This window comes from Manacus vitellinus, unplaced genomic scaffold (genome assembly GCF_001715985.3).
Source record: "Manacus vitellinus isolate BGI_N305 unplaced genomic scaffold, ASM171598v3 scaffold_9_pilon, whole genome shotgun sequence".
Taxonomy (NCBI): Eukaryota; Metazoa; Chordata; class Aves; order Passeriformes; family Pipridae; genus Manacus; species Manacus vitellinus.
Window position 1 is genome coordinate 17697833 of NW_021940917.1, and position 14148 is coordinate 17711980.

The following is a 14148-nucleotide window of genomic DNA, read 5'->3' on the forward strand; positions in this document are numbered from 1 at the left end:
AAGCCGTTCAATTGGCCGTGGACATTGCTGAATAAGAGAAATGGCCAAGGCTTTACCTCTACACCAACTCGTGCGTGATAGCCAGTGTGGGGCTGGCTGGATTGGTGGAAGAAGATCAGTTGGAAGCGTAGAGGAAAACCTGTCTGGGCTACTGATTTATGGCAAGACACTGCCACTCGAATTGAGAAGCTGACTGTGCCATGTAGATACTCATGTACCCAAAAATCGAGCTAATGAGGAACATCACAACAACAAACAAGCCGACTGAGCTGCACAAGTCAAGGTGTCGCAAGTCGATCTAGATTGGCAGCATAAGGGAGAGCTGTTGTTAGCTCTGTGGGCACATGATTCTTCAGGCCATCAGGGCAGAGATGCCACTTATAGATGGGCGCGACACCAGGGGCTGGATCTAACTATGGACACTATTTCCCAGGTCATCCTTGATTATGAGTCATGTACTGCCATTAAACAAGGAAAAAGAGTGAAGCTCCTATGGTATGGTGGACGTTGAGATAAGTATAGATATGGAGAGGCTTGGCAGACTGACTATATCACACTGCCACAAACCCGCCAAGGTAAGCGTTATGTGCTCACCAAGGTGGAAGCCACCACTGGATGGTTGGAGACTGATCCGGTGCCTCACGCAACTGCCTGAAATACCATCCTGGGTCTTGAAAACCAAGTCCTGTGGTGACATGGCACCCCAGAGCGAATCGAATCAGACAATGGGACTCATTTCAAAAACAGTTTAGTTACTATTTGGGCAAAGGAACGTGGCATTGAATGGGTATATCACATCCCATATCATGCAGCAGCCACTGGAAAGGTTGAACGGTGTAACGGATTGCTGAAAACTAATCTGAAGGCATTGGGTGGGGGAACTTTCAAAAATTGGGATCAGCACCTAGCAAAGGCTACATGGCTGGTTAACACTAGAGGCTCCGTCAATAGAGCCCTGCCCAAACAGAGTCCCCTCACACTGTGGATGGAGACAAAGCCCCAGTGATTCACTTTAGAGGTATATTAGGTAAAGCAGTTTGAGTTAACCCTCCCTTGAGCAAAGGCAAACCCATTTGTGGGATTGTCTTTGCTCAAGGACCTGGATACACCTGGTGGATAATGAGAGAAGATGGGGAAACCCAGTGTGTGCCTCAAGGAGATTTAACCTTGGGGAAAAACTAATTCATATTCTGAGTTGTATGTTGCAGGAAAAGTCACTAAACAAGGAAGACCCGAACTAAGCCGATGCTGGTGTTCAAACATGAGACAAAGCAGAAGACCACACCTGTATAAGAGCGGGATATGGGCGCATGTGGAATATGAGTGTGACGTAAAATAGTATGGAATAAGGGGTGGAGATTGTACTGGGTTTGTTACTCTCTCTGAGAGGGAAACGGAACTAGGATAGATCACCTGATGCATATTTTACCAATAAGATATTCCATACTATGTTACATAAGCTCAGATATAAAAGACAGGAAGGAAGTTAGGGCTGTCTTCTCTTCCAGGCAGCTGAGCGGAGTGGTTGGGCAGTTCCTTCGGGGGAGACGAGCGACAGCTGTGGGGAAGTATCTTTATTTTTAGTTCTTCTCTGCACGTACAGTGTTTATAACATTTTCCCTCTTTGTGTAAATATAAACACCCTTTCTTAGCAGCTTAGATTCTGTAGGGGTTTTTTCCCCTTCTTTTCCCCACTTCTCCCCTCACCTTCCCTCTGGAGGGACTGGGCGCAGGCCCAGTAGATACCTGGTGTTCAGCCACAGTAAACAATAACAAGAGAAGTCAGCAGTATGGTTCCCCAAAGAATAATGCAGGGCTTAGGTTTTTTCACATTTTCATGCATGGCATGAGAAAGAGAGTGAAAACTGAGTTCTCCAGCTCTTCAGGTGACATTAAGCTCTTCTAGTTCACTGACTGCTGCTTCACTTGGGAAAAAACTCACAAAAGTGAGCAGTTAGACAAGACATTGACCGATAAATTTTGATGTAGGAAAATGTCAAGTATTATAGCTATGGAAAATAGCCTAAACTATTCCTACAGGATACCGAACTTGCAACTGGCAGTCATAGAGGTGAAGAAAAATTGTGGTATCATTTGTTACTGTGATCTGAAGTTATTAGCTCTATGAGAATACCAGGGGAAAAAAGCACCAAAAACTGTTGCATGTTGTCAGAAGACATAATTTTTCCCATTTTTGTAACTGTTTTGGAACGACTTGAGCATTGCATTCATTTATGGTTGCTGTGTTCTCACTAACAATGTAGTGGAATTACAGCATAACACATTGAAAACGGAATGAGCAAGGGAATAGACTAGGTGGCTTACCAGATGAGACTGAAAAAGCTGATACTTCAGATTGGAAAGGAAGAGACTAATATAAACATAGGTGAGGTTTAAAAAATCCTGAAGGTAATGGATAATCTGCATGGAGAACTCTTCTACAAATCCTGCAGTACTGCAAAGAGGGCATCCTCACCATGACTAGTATGGAAATTGGTTTAAAAGATGTAAAAGCACTTTAAGCAGATGGTCATGAGGTTCTGAAGCTTGCTTCTAGAGGAGGTAGTATCAGAAGATTTGAAAAGCAATTTATGGACCACGAGTTTATGAACAGATAATAAAAGGCCTGGGAAGAGACACTTTAGCACAAAAAAATGGGGTGGCTTCTGAGGGAGTAAAAGGAGAATGAACTGCAGAAAGTAGCCAGGTGTACACTGTCTACCTAAGCATCATTGGTTCTTTCCCTTTCAAACACTGTGATAGATCCTGGGGGGGAGGGGTCTGACCTAATAAGGTGTTTTTTACCTTCTTGTGTCATGTCTAATCAAACAAAGTAGTGTTGGTATGTAAATTCACACAGTCGCAGACCCACATTATGTGCTACAGTAGCACAGAAGAATCTTGTGTTTAGAGAGATGCTGGAAAGTCTATGTATGTTAAAGAAAGAAGTCATGGTTGTAGATATACCCACCTATTTTAGAACACAAATTATTACTGTCTGCACAGGGAAAAAGTGAGAACTACATGTCATGGCAAGTCTAAAACAGCAGCTTCATGGTAATCCCCTAGAGTACACTGGCAAGGTGTATTAGTGTTTTGGGGTTCATTACACTGGGGAGACATAGATGTAAATGTAGCAGCAGGTTCCCCAGAAGCATGCACATCCACTTAGAAACACACTCACTACTGTCTCTTTTGTGGCTGCTCACAGGTACTTACTTGAGCATCTACTTGAAAGATGCCAGAATAATAATTTTAAATGGATATGCCATAAAATAATCTCCAATAAATACATGCAAGGAAAAACCATGAGTTGTTGAAGTAGATAAGGATTTTAACTTATATATATATATCTCAAAGTATTAATTTATTACATTAGGATTTGAAAAATATTTTCCTATTTTTATTTTATTTTTATATTCCAGCAATTTTCTGTGCAGAAAATAGATTTGTTTGATTCTCTGGTCTAAGTAAAAGACTAAAGTTTTGTGATGCCCTAATTCTCAGCACAAGTTTCATCCAAAACATGTTTTCCTGGATTTCAAGCAATGAACTTTCAAAAGCCTATCCTCTGCAGCAGTGTCATCAAAAATGAGACATATCCTAGAGAAACATAAAGTCTCAAGAAAAGGTTAAAATAAATAGGAGAAGGCTACTTTTGCTAGTTGTACATAGTAGCCATTATGAGAAAGGGAATTTAATTAGCTGAAAGTCAAAAGGACTTAAGACTCATAAAATGATGATGAAAATATCAAATCTCAAAATAAAGTAACAGAAGTGAAGGGGCTGAGACTACACCATTTAAGTCAGTAACAGTTTTTTTCCAGTCACTTGAACAGGAGCAGAATCAATTCCCTGAAAACTTCTGTTATCAATTACTTGAAACAATCTAATATTTCCCAGGGTCAAGAAGAATTTGCTGTGAAAGAAATCCCTGAACTTAAAAAAGTGCACGTTATAGCTGTCATGGTAAATGGTACCAACCTATGCAGCACAATGGAGCCTCTTGGTACTGCCACAGAAAAGGAAGACTTGCTTTGGACTGGGAGCTGCTTCTAATTTTCTGGGGGGAAAAAAAAGCTTACTTTGAAGTATTGTAGGCTTGGCATTTTTGGCAGATCACTTGAGGAAGTGCTGGTATGCATTTAAGTGTCTTATGCATCTCCTCACTGGTACTCTGTTAGTTTTAATGAACACATATGTATCTATCAAAAAAAACCCTGAACCTGAAAGCTTAAGCTAGGCACTTACAGAAACTTGTCCTGTCTGCTCTGCCACTTCTAAACAATCTTTTATCATTGGTAGATGATATAAGTGAGCCTGACACCAAACAGGGGTCAGATACAGTTTCAGGAAACTGTCGTATCCTTCTTCACGTCATTAATAATAGAAAGAGCACGCACAGCCAGGAAGCAGAAGCTGGGGCGAGGCTGTTTTCGTTGTTACTCTACAGCACAGAAACATGGACCTCTCTGTTTTGCCAAACAACAACCATCCCGATAAATTCCTGCAACTAGAGGTGAAGTCTTTAGAGAAAAGCTCTACCTGTCTGCAAGCCAGCTGGGCAAAATTGCCAGATGCAGCTCTACCTGGAGTGCAGCGGTGGCACAACAGAATCTATTTACAGGTAAGGTCTAAAAGGAGCTGCCGTTTTTCCTGATTTTTCTACCTTGTTTTAGGGATCAGGGCACAGATGTTGTGAGGTTGAGACATCAGCTGTGGTTTCAGCTTCATGCATCTCTTAATCTGCATCACTAATATCCCTGTAAGTTTTCCCATTGACTTCAGTGAGGATCAGGCTCCATGAGAAGAGTTACTCACTTCAGGAGGGGAAGCACTGTCTTCATTTCAGTACATTAGGCTCTATACCGTTTTTATAGAATTTCCCAAAGAGTCTACTGAAGTCAAACACCAATTAATTGTACTAAAAGGGTGCATGGAATGCGCTCTCTGAAGAAGCAAGGAAAAATCAGACTTCAAATTGAAAGTTAGGTCATATCCTTATCCCTCAAACTAGATGAAAAGGCACATTACAGAGAGCATTAGAGATTCTTGCTTCAAATTTATATATGTTCACCATAGCTTCCTTTTTATTTTGCCTTGTTTTTCTCATCATACTTTGACCTTCCCCTTATACTGAAAGACAGCTGTTGAAAGTGTGAAACACACTGGCTGCATTAATCCAGGTTATTATACAGAGGTAGCAGCAATTTCTTGGTAAAAATGTAAATGTGCATTGCCTAGCAGAGGCCCTGGAGCTGGCAGAGGAGAAGTTCATGTCTGGATCAGCAGCACTACAGCTGCATCAGCTCACACCCCTCTGGGCCCCACTCGCTGCTCCACAGTGCTCCTTTCCTGCTGCTCGGGGAGCCCCTCGCCTTTCCCCACCCCTAGCATGAGCAAAAGCTCCAAGGTCTGTTTCTTGTCAAGAGATGGAGACATACATAAGTGGTTGGGGGTGGAGGGGGTGGAGAAGGGTCTGCATCCTGAGGATGCTTAGGGTGGCGGTCAAATTCCCCAGGGGAATGAGGAGTAGGAGCGAAAAAACCGTGAACCTGGGGGAAGGGATGAGAAAGATGCTTAAAGTCTCCCACAGCTACTTCCTGTTACACTTCTCCCTTCTTAGACATTTCTCCCCATCAGCTCCGCAAACTCCTTTGCTCCCTCTCGGAGTCCGTTCCAGTCCTCCTCCTTGCAAAAGGAGGACTTGCAAAAGTCCTCCCGCTCCTGCCGCCCGCTTTACTTTCCCTAGCTTCTTCCCCACCCCAGACACCCTTCCCTCTGCCTACTCCAGTGCCTCCAGCCATCTCTGCTCGTGTTGTATAATCTTCGCTGGCGACTCCCCAGGGAGGGCTGGGGCGGGGGAACACACGGTCGCCCGTAGTCTCCCATGCAAACAGCCCAAACCGAGGGACGGAGCCTGAAGGATCCCAAACAATAGGGTATGGTGCAATGCTAGCCACCTCCCCCCCCCCCCCCCTCACCCCCCTTTCCCTCCAAGCCCCTCTTTTGTGCAGGATAGAGGCAGCCACACACAGAGCCTCCTCCGCAGCAGGGATCCTTCTTCCCATTGTTGTCAAACAGAACGCACTGTCACCGAGCCAAGGGCTGCAGAGCTGCGGGAGGACTAAAAATGTGTGGCGAGCCCTGCGCTTTTTGACTTGTGCTCTGCTCTTTGCCACCAGCGAGAAGGTTTTCCTGGAACTCTGTTCCCAGCCCCGGGATGGCTGTTTCAAAGGAAATGTCTGTACTCACTATGTCTCCAGAAACGGAGTTTGCAATGTGGTATGTTTTATGAATGTTAAACCTAGGACACAACCTATACTTTTTTTAAGTGTAGTCACTAGTGAATTCAAGGTGCTCAGATAAAAATCATTGTGCCTTATTCTTTCTACCTTAAGGGCTCACCTTCTTTTCCCCCTTTTGCTGACAATCAAATAAAGGGAAAAGTACTGATGAGTTCCAGACCCTAGAATAAACACAATGGCACAGTGGAGAACTAACGGCACAGGAATAACATATTTTCCTTTAAGATGAGAGAGCAATGAGGTTAAGGGTTAGTTAATTCAGAAACGGAAAAAGGGGAGGGCGGTAGAAGAGGGAGAATTAATTTCAGAACATATGTGTATGATCTAAAGATTCCCAAACTCATTAAACCTTGAGAGTAGCCCAAATTCTCCCTTCAAAAGCTAATTTTCTTTTAAGAAACAAATGCTACTCAGGACTCCCTGTGCAAAGTGACTTCCCAGTGGTGTGTTTGTCCTCTTCCAGACTTTTATTATGAGATCCCTTAAATGCAAATGCACTTAAGTGCCTATGTGTTTTCTTCACCCACAAGTTTTAAAATTTGTTTCCATTATAAAAAGTAGTTTGATGTAAAGACAAAAAGCTGCTGCTTTTTCTCTGCACTTTCCTCTTTGGTATCAGGCAAACTAAACATCTTCCCTGCTTAGTATGTATTTTCATAGACTAGTTTGACTAAACCAAACCATGAAGAAGTCCAGGAATCTTGGCCCTACCTTGTGAAAAGCAGCATAAAAAGCACAGACTTTCTCTTGCAAATGGATAGCTGCTGACCACATTCTGATCACCCTGAAAATTTCCAGTCTCAGTTGACTCTCTGCCCCATAACATGTTTTAATGCACAGTGTACACCAGGTAATCCCCTATATCTGTTTCTGATAGCCAGGTTGCATGTGTACCCTTTAGTCAACCTGGTAATTTTCTGCAATTCTCGGACTGCTCTTTCTTGCTTGTATTTCCCTTTTTTGCCTATTTTTGGAAAACGGCACAGAGCACTTAGTCTTTGAGCAGCATGCTACTTCTTGGCACGGCGCTCTTTTGGCCTGCAGGTATTACATCTCAATGCCTGTGTCCTGCCTTTGCTTGTATCTCACTGTACCAGCACAAGAGACTTTTTTTTTCTATTCATAAGTTAGGGGGTTTTTTATCTATAGGTTAGAGTCACTTCTTTGTCCTCTGGACCATATGTGTGTTATGTATTTCCACTCTCTCCCTTATTCTTCCCCAGACATCTGCAACTGGCCACTATCAGAGCCAGCTGCAAGGTTGGCAGGAGCTTTGGTCTGAGACTGTACAAAAGTTTTTATGTAATGCACTCACAACCCTGCAGAACTCCATTACCAGCGACAGATAAAACATATTTTTTAAAGGAAACAATTCATTATAAAGATAGAAGTAGTCCCAATGGTGCACAATTAAAATAGTCCATATGAATGCCTACTTTTCTCTAAATATCCCTGTCACACCGGCTTAAGTGGTTACAATCATCTACTGATCTCTTTTCTATTCATGTCAGGTGACTTCCCAGGTTGCTTTGTAGTACATGAGGCTGCCTTAATAACTCTGACAAACAATCCAGATCCCTTCATTTCCTTCTATAAGAAAGCTTTCATTCCTAGAATCATAGAATTATAGAATGGTTTGACTTGGAAGGGACCGTAAAGATCACCTAGTTCCAACCCCCCTGTCATGGGCAGGGACATCTTCCACTAAAACAGGTGGCTTCAAAGCCCCATCCAGCCTGGCCTTGAACACATCTGGGGATGGGGCATCCACAGCTTCTCTGGGCAACCTGTGCCAGGGTCTCATCATCCTCAGAGGGAAGAATTTTTTCCTGATATCTAATCTAAACCTGCCCTCTTTCAGCTTAAAGCCATTTCCCCTTGTCTTATCATCGTAAAAAGTCTCTCTCCAGCTGTCTTGTCAGCCCCCTGTAGGTACTGGAAGGCTGCTACATGATCTTCCTGTAGCCTTCTCTTCTTCATGCTGAACAACCCCAGTTCTCTCAACCTGTTTTCATAGGAGAGGTGCTCCAGCCCCCTGATCATCTTCATGGCCCTCCTCTGGACTTACTCTGCATTCTCAGGAATCCTTATGTGAGCTCACTGCCCTACTGTCTTTCATATCTCCTTACCTACACCTGGTTACTCCTTGCCTACCCAATTGCTTTTCCATAACATCCTCTATGAGATCAGCCATGTTGAAGATATTCTAAAGCGCTAATAATTATTGATCATAATAGATAAACTTTTTTTATTGTCCAAATGTCTAGCAATACCTATGCAGTTGTTACAACTATCACAGGGATGCTTGGTTACACCCTAGAAACTTTTTGTCTTTCAGATCTTTTTCTGCCTTCAAAGTAGGTCTTTAAAGCAGAAACATGCCCTTCCAAGTGCTAGGAGAATCCTCCAGGATGTGTTACAAATCTTTTGCACAACAGAGGGTTATAGTATTTAACAAATTACTATCAAATATAATAACCACCCTGCTACCCACCTTCACTAGGATTGAGGAGGCTGTTACAAAACAAATATTGCAATATCTAGTGGCCATAGGTTTCTTTAGCCTCCCTTGTTTAAAACTTCTAGGTATAGCTGCCCATCAACAGCATTTCTTTCCTTCATTGAGCATCTTTCCCAATATGAGCCGGAGACCAAGGCTGGCCACCAGACAAGAGAAACTGATTCTCTTCAGTGGGCAAGGAAAGAAAAATTTGAATTCCAGGAAGTAAATTTCCTTTATTTTTTTTTAAGTATCTCTTTGTTCTCTTCTTTCAGGTAGATAGGCTTGAAACCAAGGCCTAGCCTTAACTGTTGATGTCCTGGTTTTGGTGGGTGATGTCCCATATCACAGGCTGAGGAAAGAGTGGTTAGGTTCTTAGGTTGTTTCAGTGCTAACAACAACAGCAGAGGGAATGAAAGGATAAAGTCAAGAAAAAAAAGAGATTAAAATACTTCTTAGTAACAAAGGTTAAATTATAATTTTAATTATATGTATTGTAATGCATCTACATGCTTAATTCACATTATGAAATAATCAGCAAGAAAAAAATGTGGAGCAAGCACATGTCGGTTCAGTAATCAACTAACACTGACTCTCTATTGATCTTTGGGCTTTTTACAGAATCCTAATTTTGTACATGCCAGCTCTCTGAGTCTGTCAAAGAGGGAAAAACTGTTCTCAGTGAAACACAAGTTATAAACCATAATAGCTTTCTTATTCATAAGCTATATGTAGATCAAACACAGTTATGTGTTTGCAGAGGTGAGCATTTTTCATCTTGTTAAATGTGTATTTTGTCAACTCACTTCATCTATAGTTTCTCAGTGTTCTTCCTAGTTAGTGCTTGAATATTTGCTGTTCCCTCCTTCCATTCAGTAAATAACAACATAAATTGCCTCTGTTTTGTTCTATTCCACCCTAATTCATACTAACTTCTTAGAATCAGTGTATATTATATGAACTCTGTAACGAATACCTAAATTTACAATACTTTCATCTTTCTTTGAACATTTGCTTCATTAATCAGAATCGAAACATAGAAGTCTGTGACAATGGCTGGGACATATTTTACATCTTAGCAGAAAATAAAAAGGAGGTTTTGCAAGAATCAATACTAGCAAGCATGTTTTTATTATCTAATCTTATGTTTCTCTGCTTCTATACATGCATATGTTCAATGCAATCTTCTTCATAATTCTCTGTATGATTTCTTAGACCTAAAACTTTTTTTATGTCCTTCAGGCTTCTGTCCTTTCTTTTCCCTAACCAGTCTCTAGGACATATTTACTGCACAAGTTTTACAACCAAGCATCTGCCTGTACTCTAATGTATTCTCCCGATTAGCCTGTCACTTTAATGTCTGTTCTCTAAAACTTCTGCAAACTATATCCTATTCTAAATTCCAGTCCAGTTCTCATGGTAAAACCCTGTTCCCCATCCCAGTCTATTTCCTCTCTACCTCTGCTCCAAACTACCACATTCTTCTATTCTCATGCCTATGAAAAGAAAGGTACTCCAAACAGAAGGAGCAAAAAGTTTTGCCACAAAGCCCTCTCTTCATGAAAAAAATTTGCATCATGCCATCTCTTCCAAGTTTGGAAGAGAATTTTATTTAAAACAGCTTTATAAATTACTGTCAAGTCACATTCTTTTCACAACATTTTAGCCTAGGGAGACTAAACATCCCCTGGTGACACAGTTCGCGTTCTTCGACAAAATGTTCTCCAAGTTCAACTATCTAGCAAGCCTGAGGGAAGAATCATTAAGGTCAATAACAAATTTTAAGTAAGAAATAAAATAAATAAAATAAAATCCAGTCAGAAAGAAAAGGCAGTTAAAAAACACCAGCTCAGCTGAAATCTGGCCAGTACAGCCCAGAGGGCTTCAGTGCCAGCTGTAACTGCAATGCAAAGAGCAGTATTGTCAAGGGATATGTGGAGGCTAAGGAACAACATGTGGAAATTATGAACTAACAGAGGGACAGGAGGTCACTGAGGATCCACCCGCCTACTAATGGCAATTATTGATGGGAAGCATGCTTAGTCACTTCAGCAGGATTTAGTGATACGAATGCCAGCATGATGCTTCCTCCCAGGGTTTCTTAGAAAAAGTCTGTTGTTTTGTTTTCTCCCCCTTCACTTTCTGAAGGAAACCATTCCTCACAGATCCTTCTTCACCTGCCTGCCCCAGACACCCCAGACGTGTCTATGGATGTACAGACACTGCAGTCATTAAGTAGGTGATGACATGCAGTGGCTGACTTCCACTGAAAGTGGATTCACCAGCACAAAAGGGGGCACAGAATTACTCAAGCAGAAGAAGCCAGCAGTTTGCTATCATCTCAGGGACCTGTACTGACTGATGTGGGATCCGAGCAGCTTCCAGAGCCAGTGTGCAGGAGGTCAGATTCTCTGGGATCCCACCAGAGAGGTGGAAGGAGAAGCAGGACGTGCTCCCAGTCCTTTTGCAGCTGAAGTCCAGCCTGTGGTGCTTTCACAGCTGGAGATCTCCATAAAAGTGAAATACTCTGGGAAAGACATCCTTCCATGGAAGTAAGTTTTTCAGCACCCAGCTTCCTCACTGGTTGTTTATTATGTGCACTTACCTCATGTGAGTCTTGTAGCAGGCATTGCCCAGACCCTTGTGATTTCTGAGAGTGGGAGAGGGCTGGGGACTGCCCCCTGCTCAGCACACCTGACACAGGGCCACTGGGTCAGGCCAAGGCTCCCCTTGTCTCAACAGGGAGTTTGTAAGGACAAACCGATGGGGAAGCAGCGTCACTAATGAGGAAGGACGAATTTGCACTGTGGTGGTTCTGTAGAAGCATCCCCAAGAGATGGGAGGGGTGTTAGTGTAGGGCAAGGGCTCTGTCAGGAGCAGATCTCTCAGGAAGTTCATGTGTGATGGAACCCCAGATCAGTGACAGGTTAATTCAAAGTCTCGTGGACAGAAGGTTGTGGTGAACCAAAATGTTTAACAGTCTGAGTTGGAGAGTCTGATTGCATTCCTCCATGCAATTACAGATTGAAAAGTATCATAGCTACTATCTTACTGACCCATAAAGAGGTTCTTGATGCTGTTTTAAGAAGCAGCTTGCAAGTTCTCAAAAAATGTGATCCCACCAGGGTTGTTCATCCTCTTCCCTTGTCACCCCCTTCAAAAAGGTCTGATTTAACAATGTTTTGTGGCTGGGAGGCTGCTCAGATATTTAATTACCTGTAAGTTCTGACAGTGCCTGAAAAAAGGACTTTCTCTCAGTTGAATAAGGAACCTCTTTGACATCCTAACACGGGTCCAGCGTTCAACAGTGTGAACAGAACTGTGAATCAAATCCTTGCTGCCAGAGGTGCAATTCCACTCGAGGCTGTCATTTATACGCTGCTACCCCTGTGTTTATTCTGCTTTGTCCTTACAGCTCTGCTTTTGCATCATACACCCGTGGCTTTCATCAGAACTACATGTTGTACCGTAGTGCTCCATAGCACTGTTTTGATAAAGCAGAGGCTTTCTTTCAGCAGGCATTATGTCAGTTCACATTTGCAAAAGAACTTAATGTTGCACCCACCTGCGTTCCCCAGAAGGAAAAAATCTGCACAAAGAGAACGGTCGGTCTCCTTTACTGCACTATATATGTTTGCCAGAATGAGAAAAATTGTTGCATGTGTAATTTTAAAAAGGATTCTGCTGTATTATAAATGCTAATTCTGCAGGGGTAGGTAAACGAAGATAAAGGCAGCTTCTGATCTAACTTGTGCCTTACAGAGAGAAAAAAGAACTGTCACTGAGCTGCCAGGCTTAGACTTGAACAGGGTCAGTCAAGAAATGATAGACAAAGCCCTGGGGAAACACATTACACCCATCACCCTGAAATCCACCATCAAAAGAAACCCGTTGTATAGTGACATCCAGGTGGATGACGACTGGGAGGAGAAGAAAAAGACCCCTTCCTGGACCGTGCAGGACTATGACAGACACTCGCTGCACTCTAACTTGGCCAGCCACATAAAGGTAATGCACTGCTGAGCTGAGCTGGAGCAAAGGGAACTGCTGTGGGCTGTGTCGTGCATGCATGAACCACTGTGAGGCCTGTTCAGCCCGCTTGGTCCTTTTGGTGGAATTCCAGAAGTAAATATGGAGGTATTTTTTTGGTACAGACATGACACCAACGTGAGTCTGATCAGGAAAGGAAGTCTGCACATCTGGTGAGACTCCAGGAATTTCAGCTCTGCAGAACATGATCTCTGACTTAAAGAAAGTCTTAAACCACAACACTATGCAACTCAGCGTCCCTGTTTATACAGGGAAGAGCTATAAATATGGCACTTAAATACTACACAGTCACTTTAATAACTGTTCGTAGCAAAATTCTGTTATCAAATTACATACATTTTCTGAGCCTCATCCACACTGTGCAGGATCTTTCCTGCCTGTGGGTTGGCACAAATCACTTTTAGGATTACTTTTGTAAGCTTTTTTTTCTGCTGTTCCACTTTTGGGAAAGAGAGTGAGATCTGTGTTTATACAACGACATCTCTTCCTGAGAAGACAACGTGGTCTGTTCTAGGTTTTTTGATCACATTTCAATAGCTGGTGTCCTACATTTGGTTCCTGGCTGAAAAGTATGGTTTTAATTTTCCCCAGTGGAACATTTGCAGCATCTGGCAAGTAGCACAACCTACGTTCAAGTGAAAGTGTCTTACATATGTGCTGTGATGTCTTAAATTCATTAATCAGTATCTGATGATAGCCAAAATACTTCTGGGTATGTTCTAATGACTTTATGTGCAACAGAGAGAAACTGAGTTTATTTTCTGATTTTTCTTCTAGGAAAATCCTAATGATCTACAGTTCTGGATGGGGGATATTTATACTCCTGGGTATGATACCTTGTTAAAAAAGAAAGAGAGAGAAAAAAAGCATTCCAAATATTGTCGAATCATCCTGCTCATGGTACTTGCTGTTTGCATCCTAATTACCATAGTCACACTCAGTGTTTTACTTATTTAGTACAACCAAATGATGCTGATGGGGATTTTTTTCCAATAAATATTTTTATTAAAGTATTCCCCTCCCCTCTTTTATTTGAATTCCTTTTTTTTTTTTTTTGGTCACAAATATAATGTGTTTGACAACACCACTTTAGAAAATTCCTGTGCAGCACAAGGAATTGATCCTGAAAAGAGACAAATACCCTGAACATGGCTGAATGTCTCCTTACAGGTATAATTTAAATAGAAAACTATAAATATTCTACTTTTATTAGTGCCTTCTTTGGACTAGTCATTTAGGTCATTATGTGTGGTATGTTACATATTGTATGTACAGACAACTAGCTGACTA

General features: G+C 42.1%; 1 protein-coding gene across 1 annotated transcript; it reads left to right on the forward strand.

Moving 5' to 3' along the window:
* The first annotated feature begins 497 nt into the window (after nt 1-497).
* MINAR2 (membrane integral NOTCH2 associated receptor 2) lies at nt 498-13815 on the forward strand. Its single transcript, XM_018085882.2, is given in 6 exon segments — nt 498-575; nt 3904-3969; nt 4254-4424; nt 4427-4627; nt 12571-12816; nt 13636-13815. Coding segments are annotated over 6 exon segments (942 nt in total).
* Nucleotides 13816-14148: the final 333 nt, after the last annotated feature.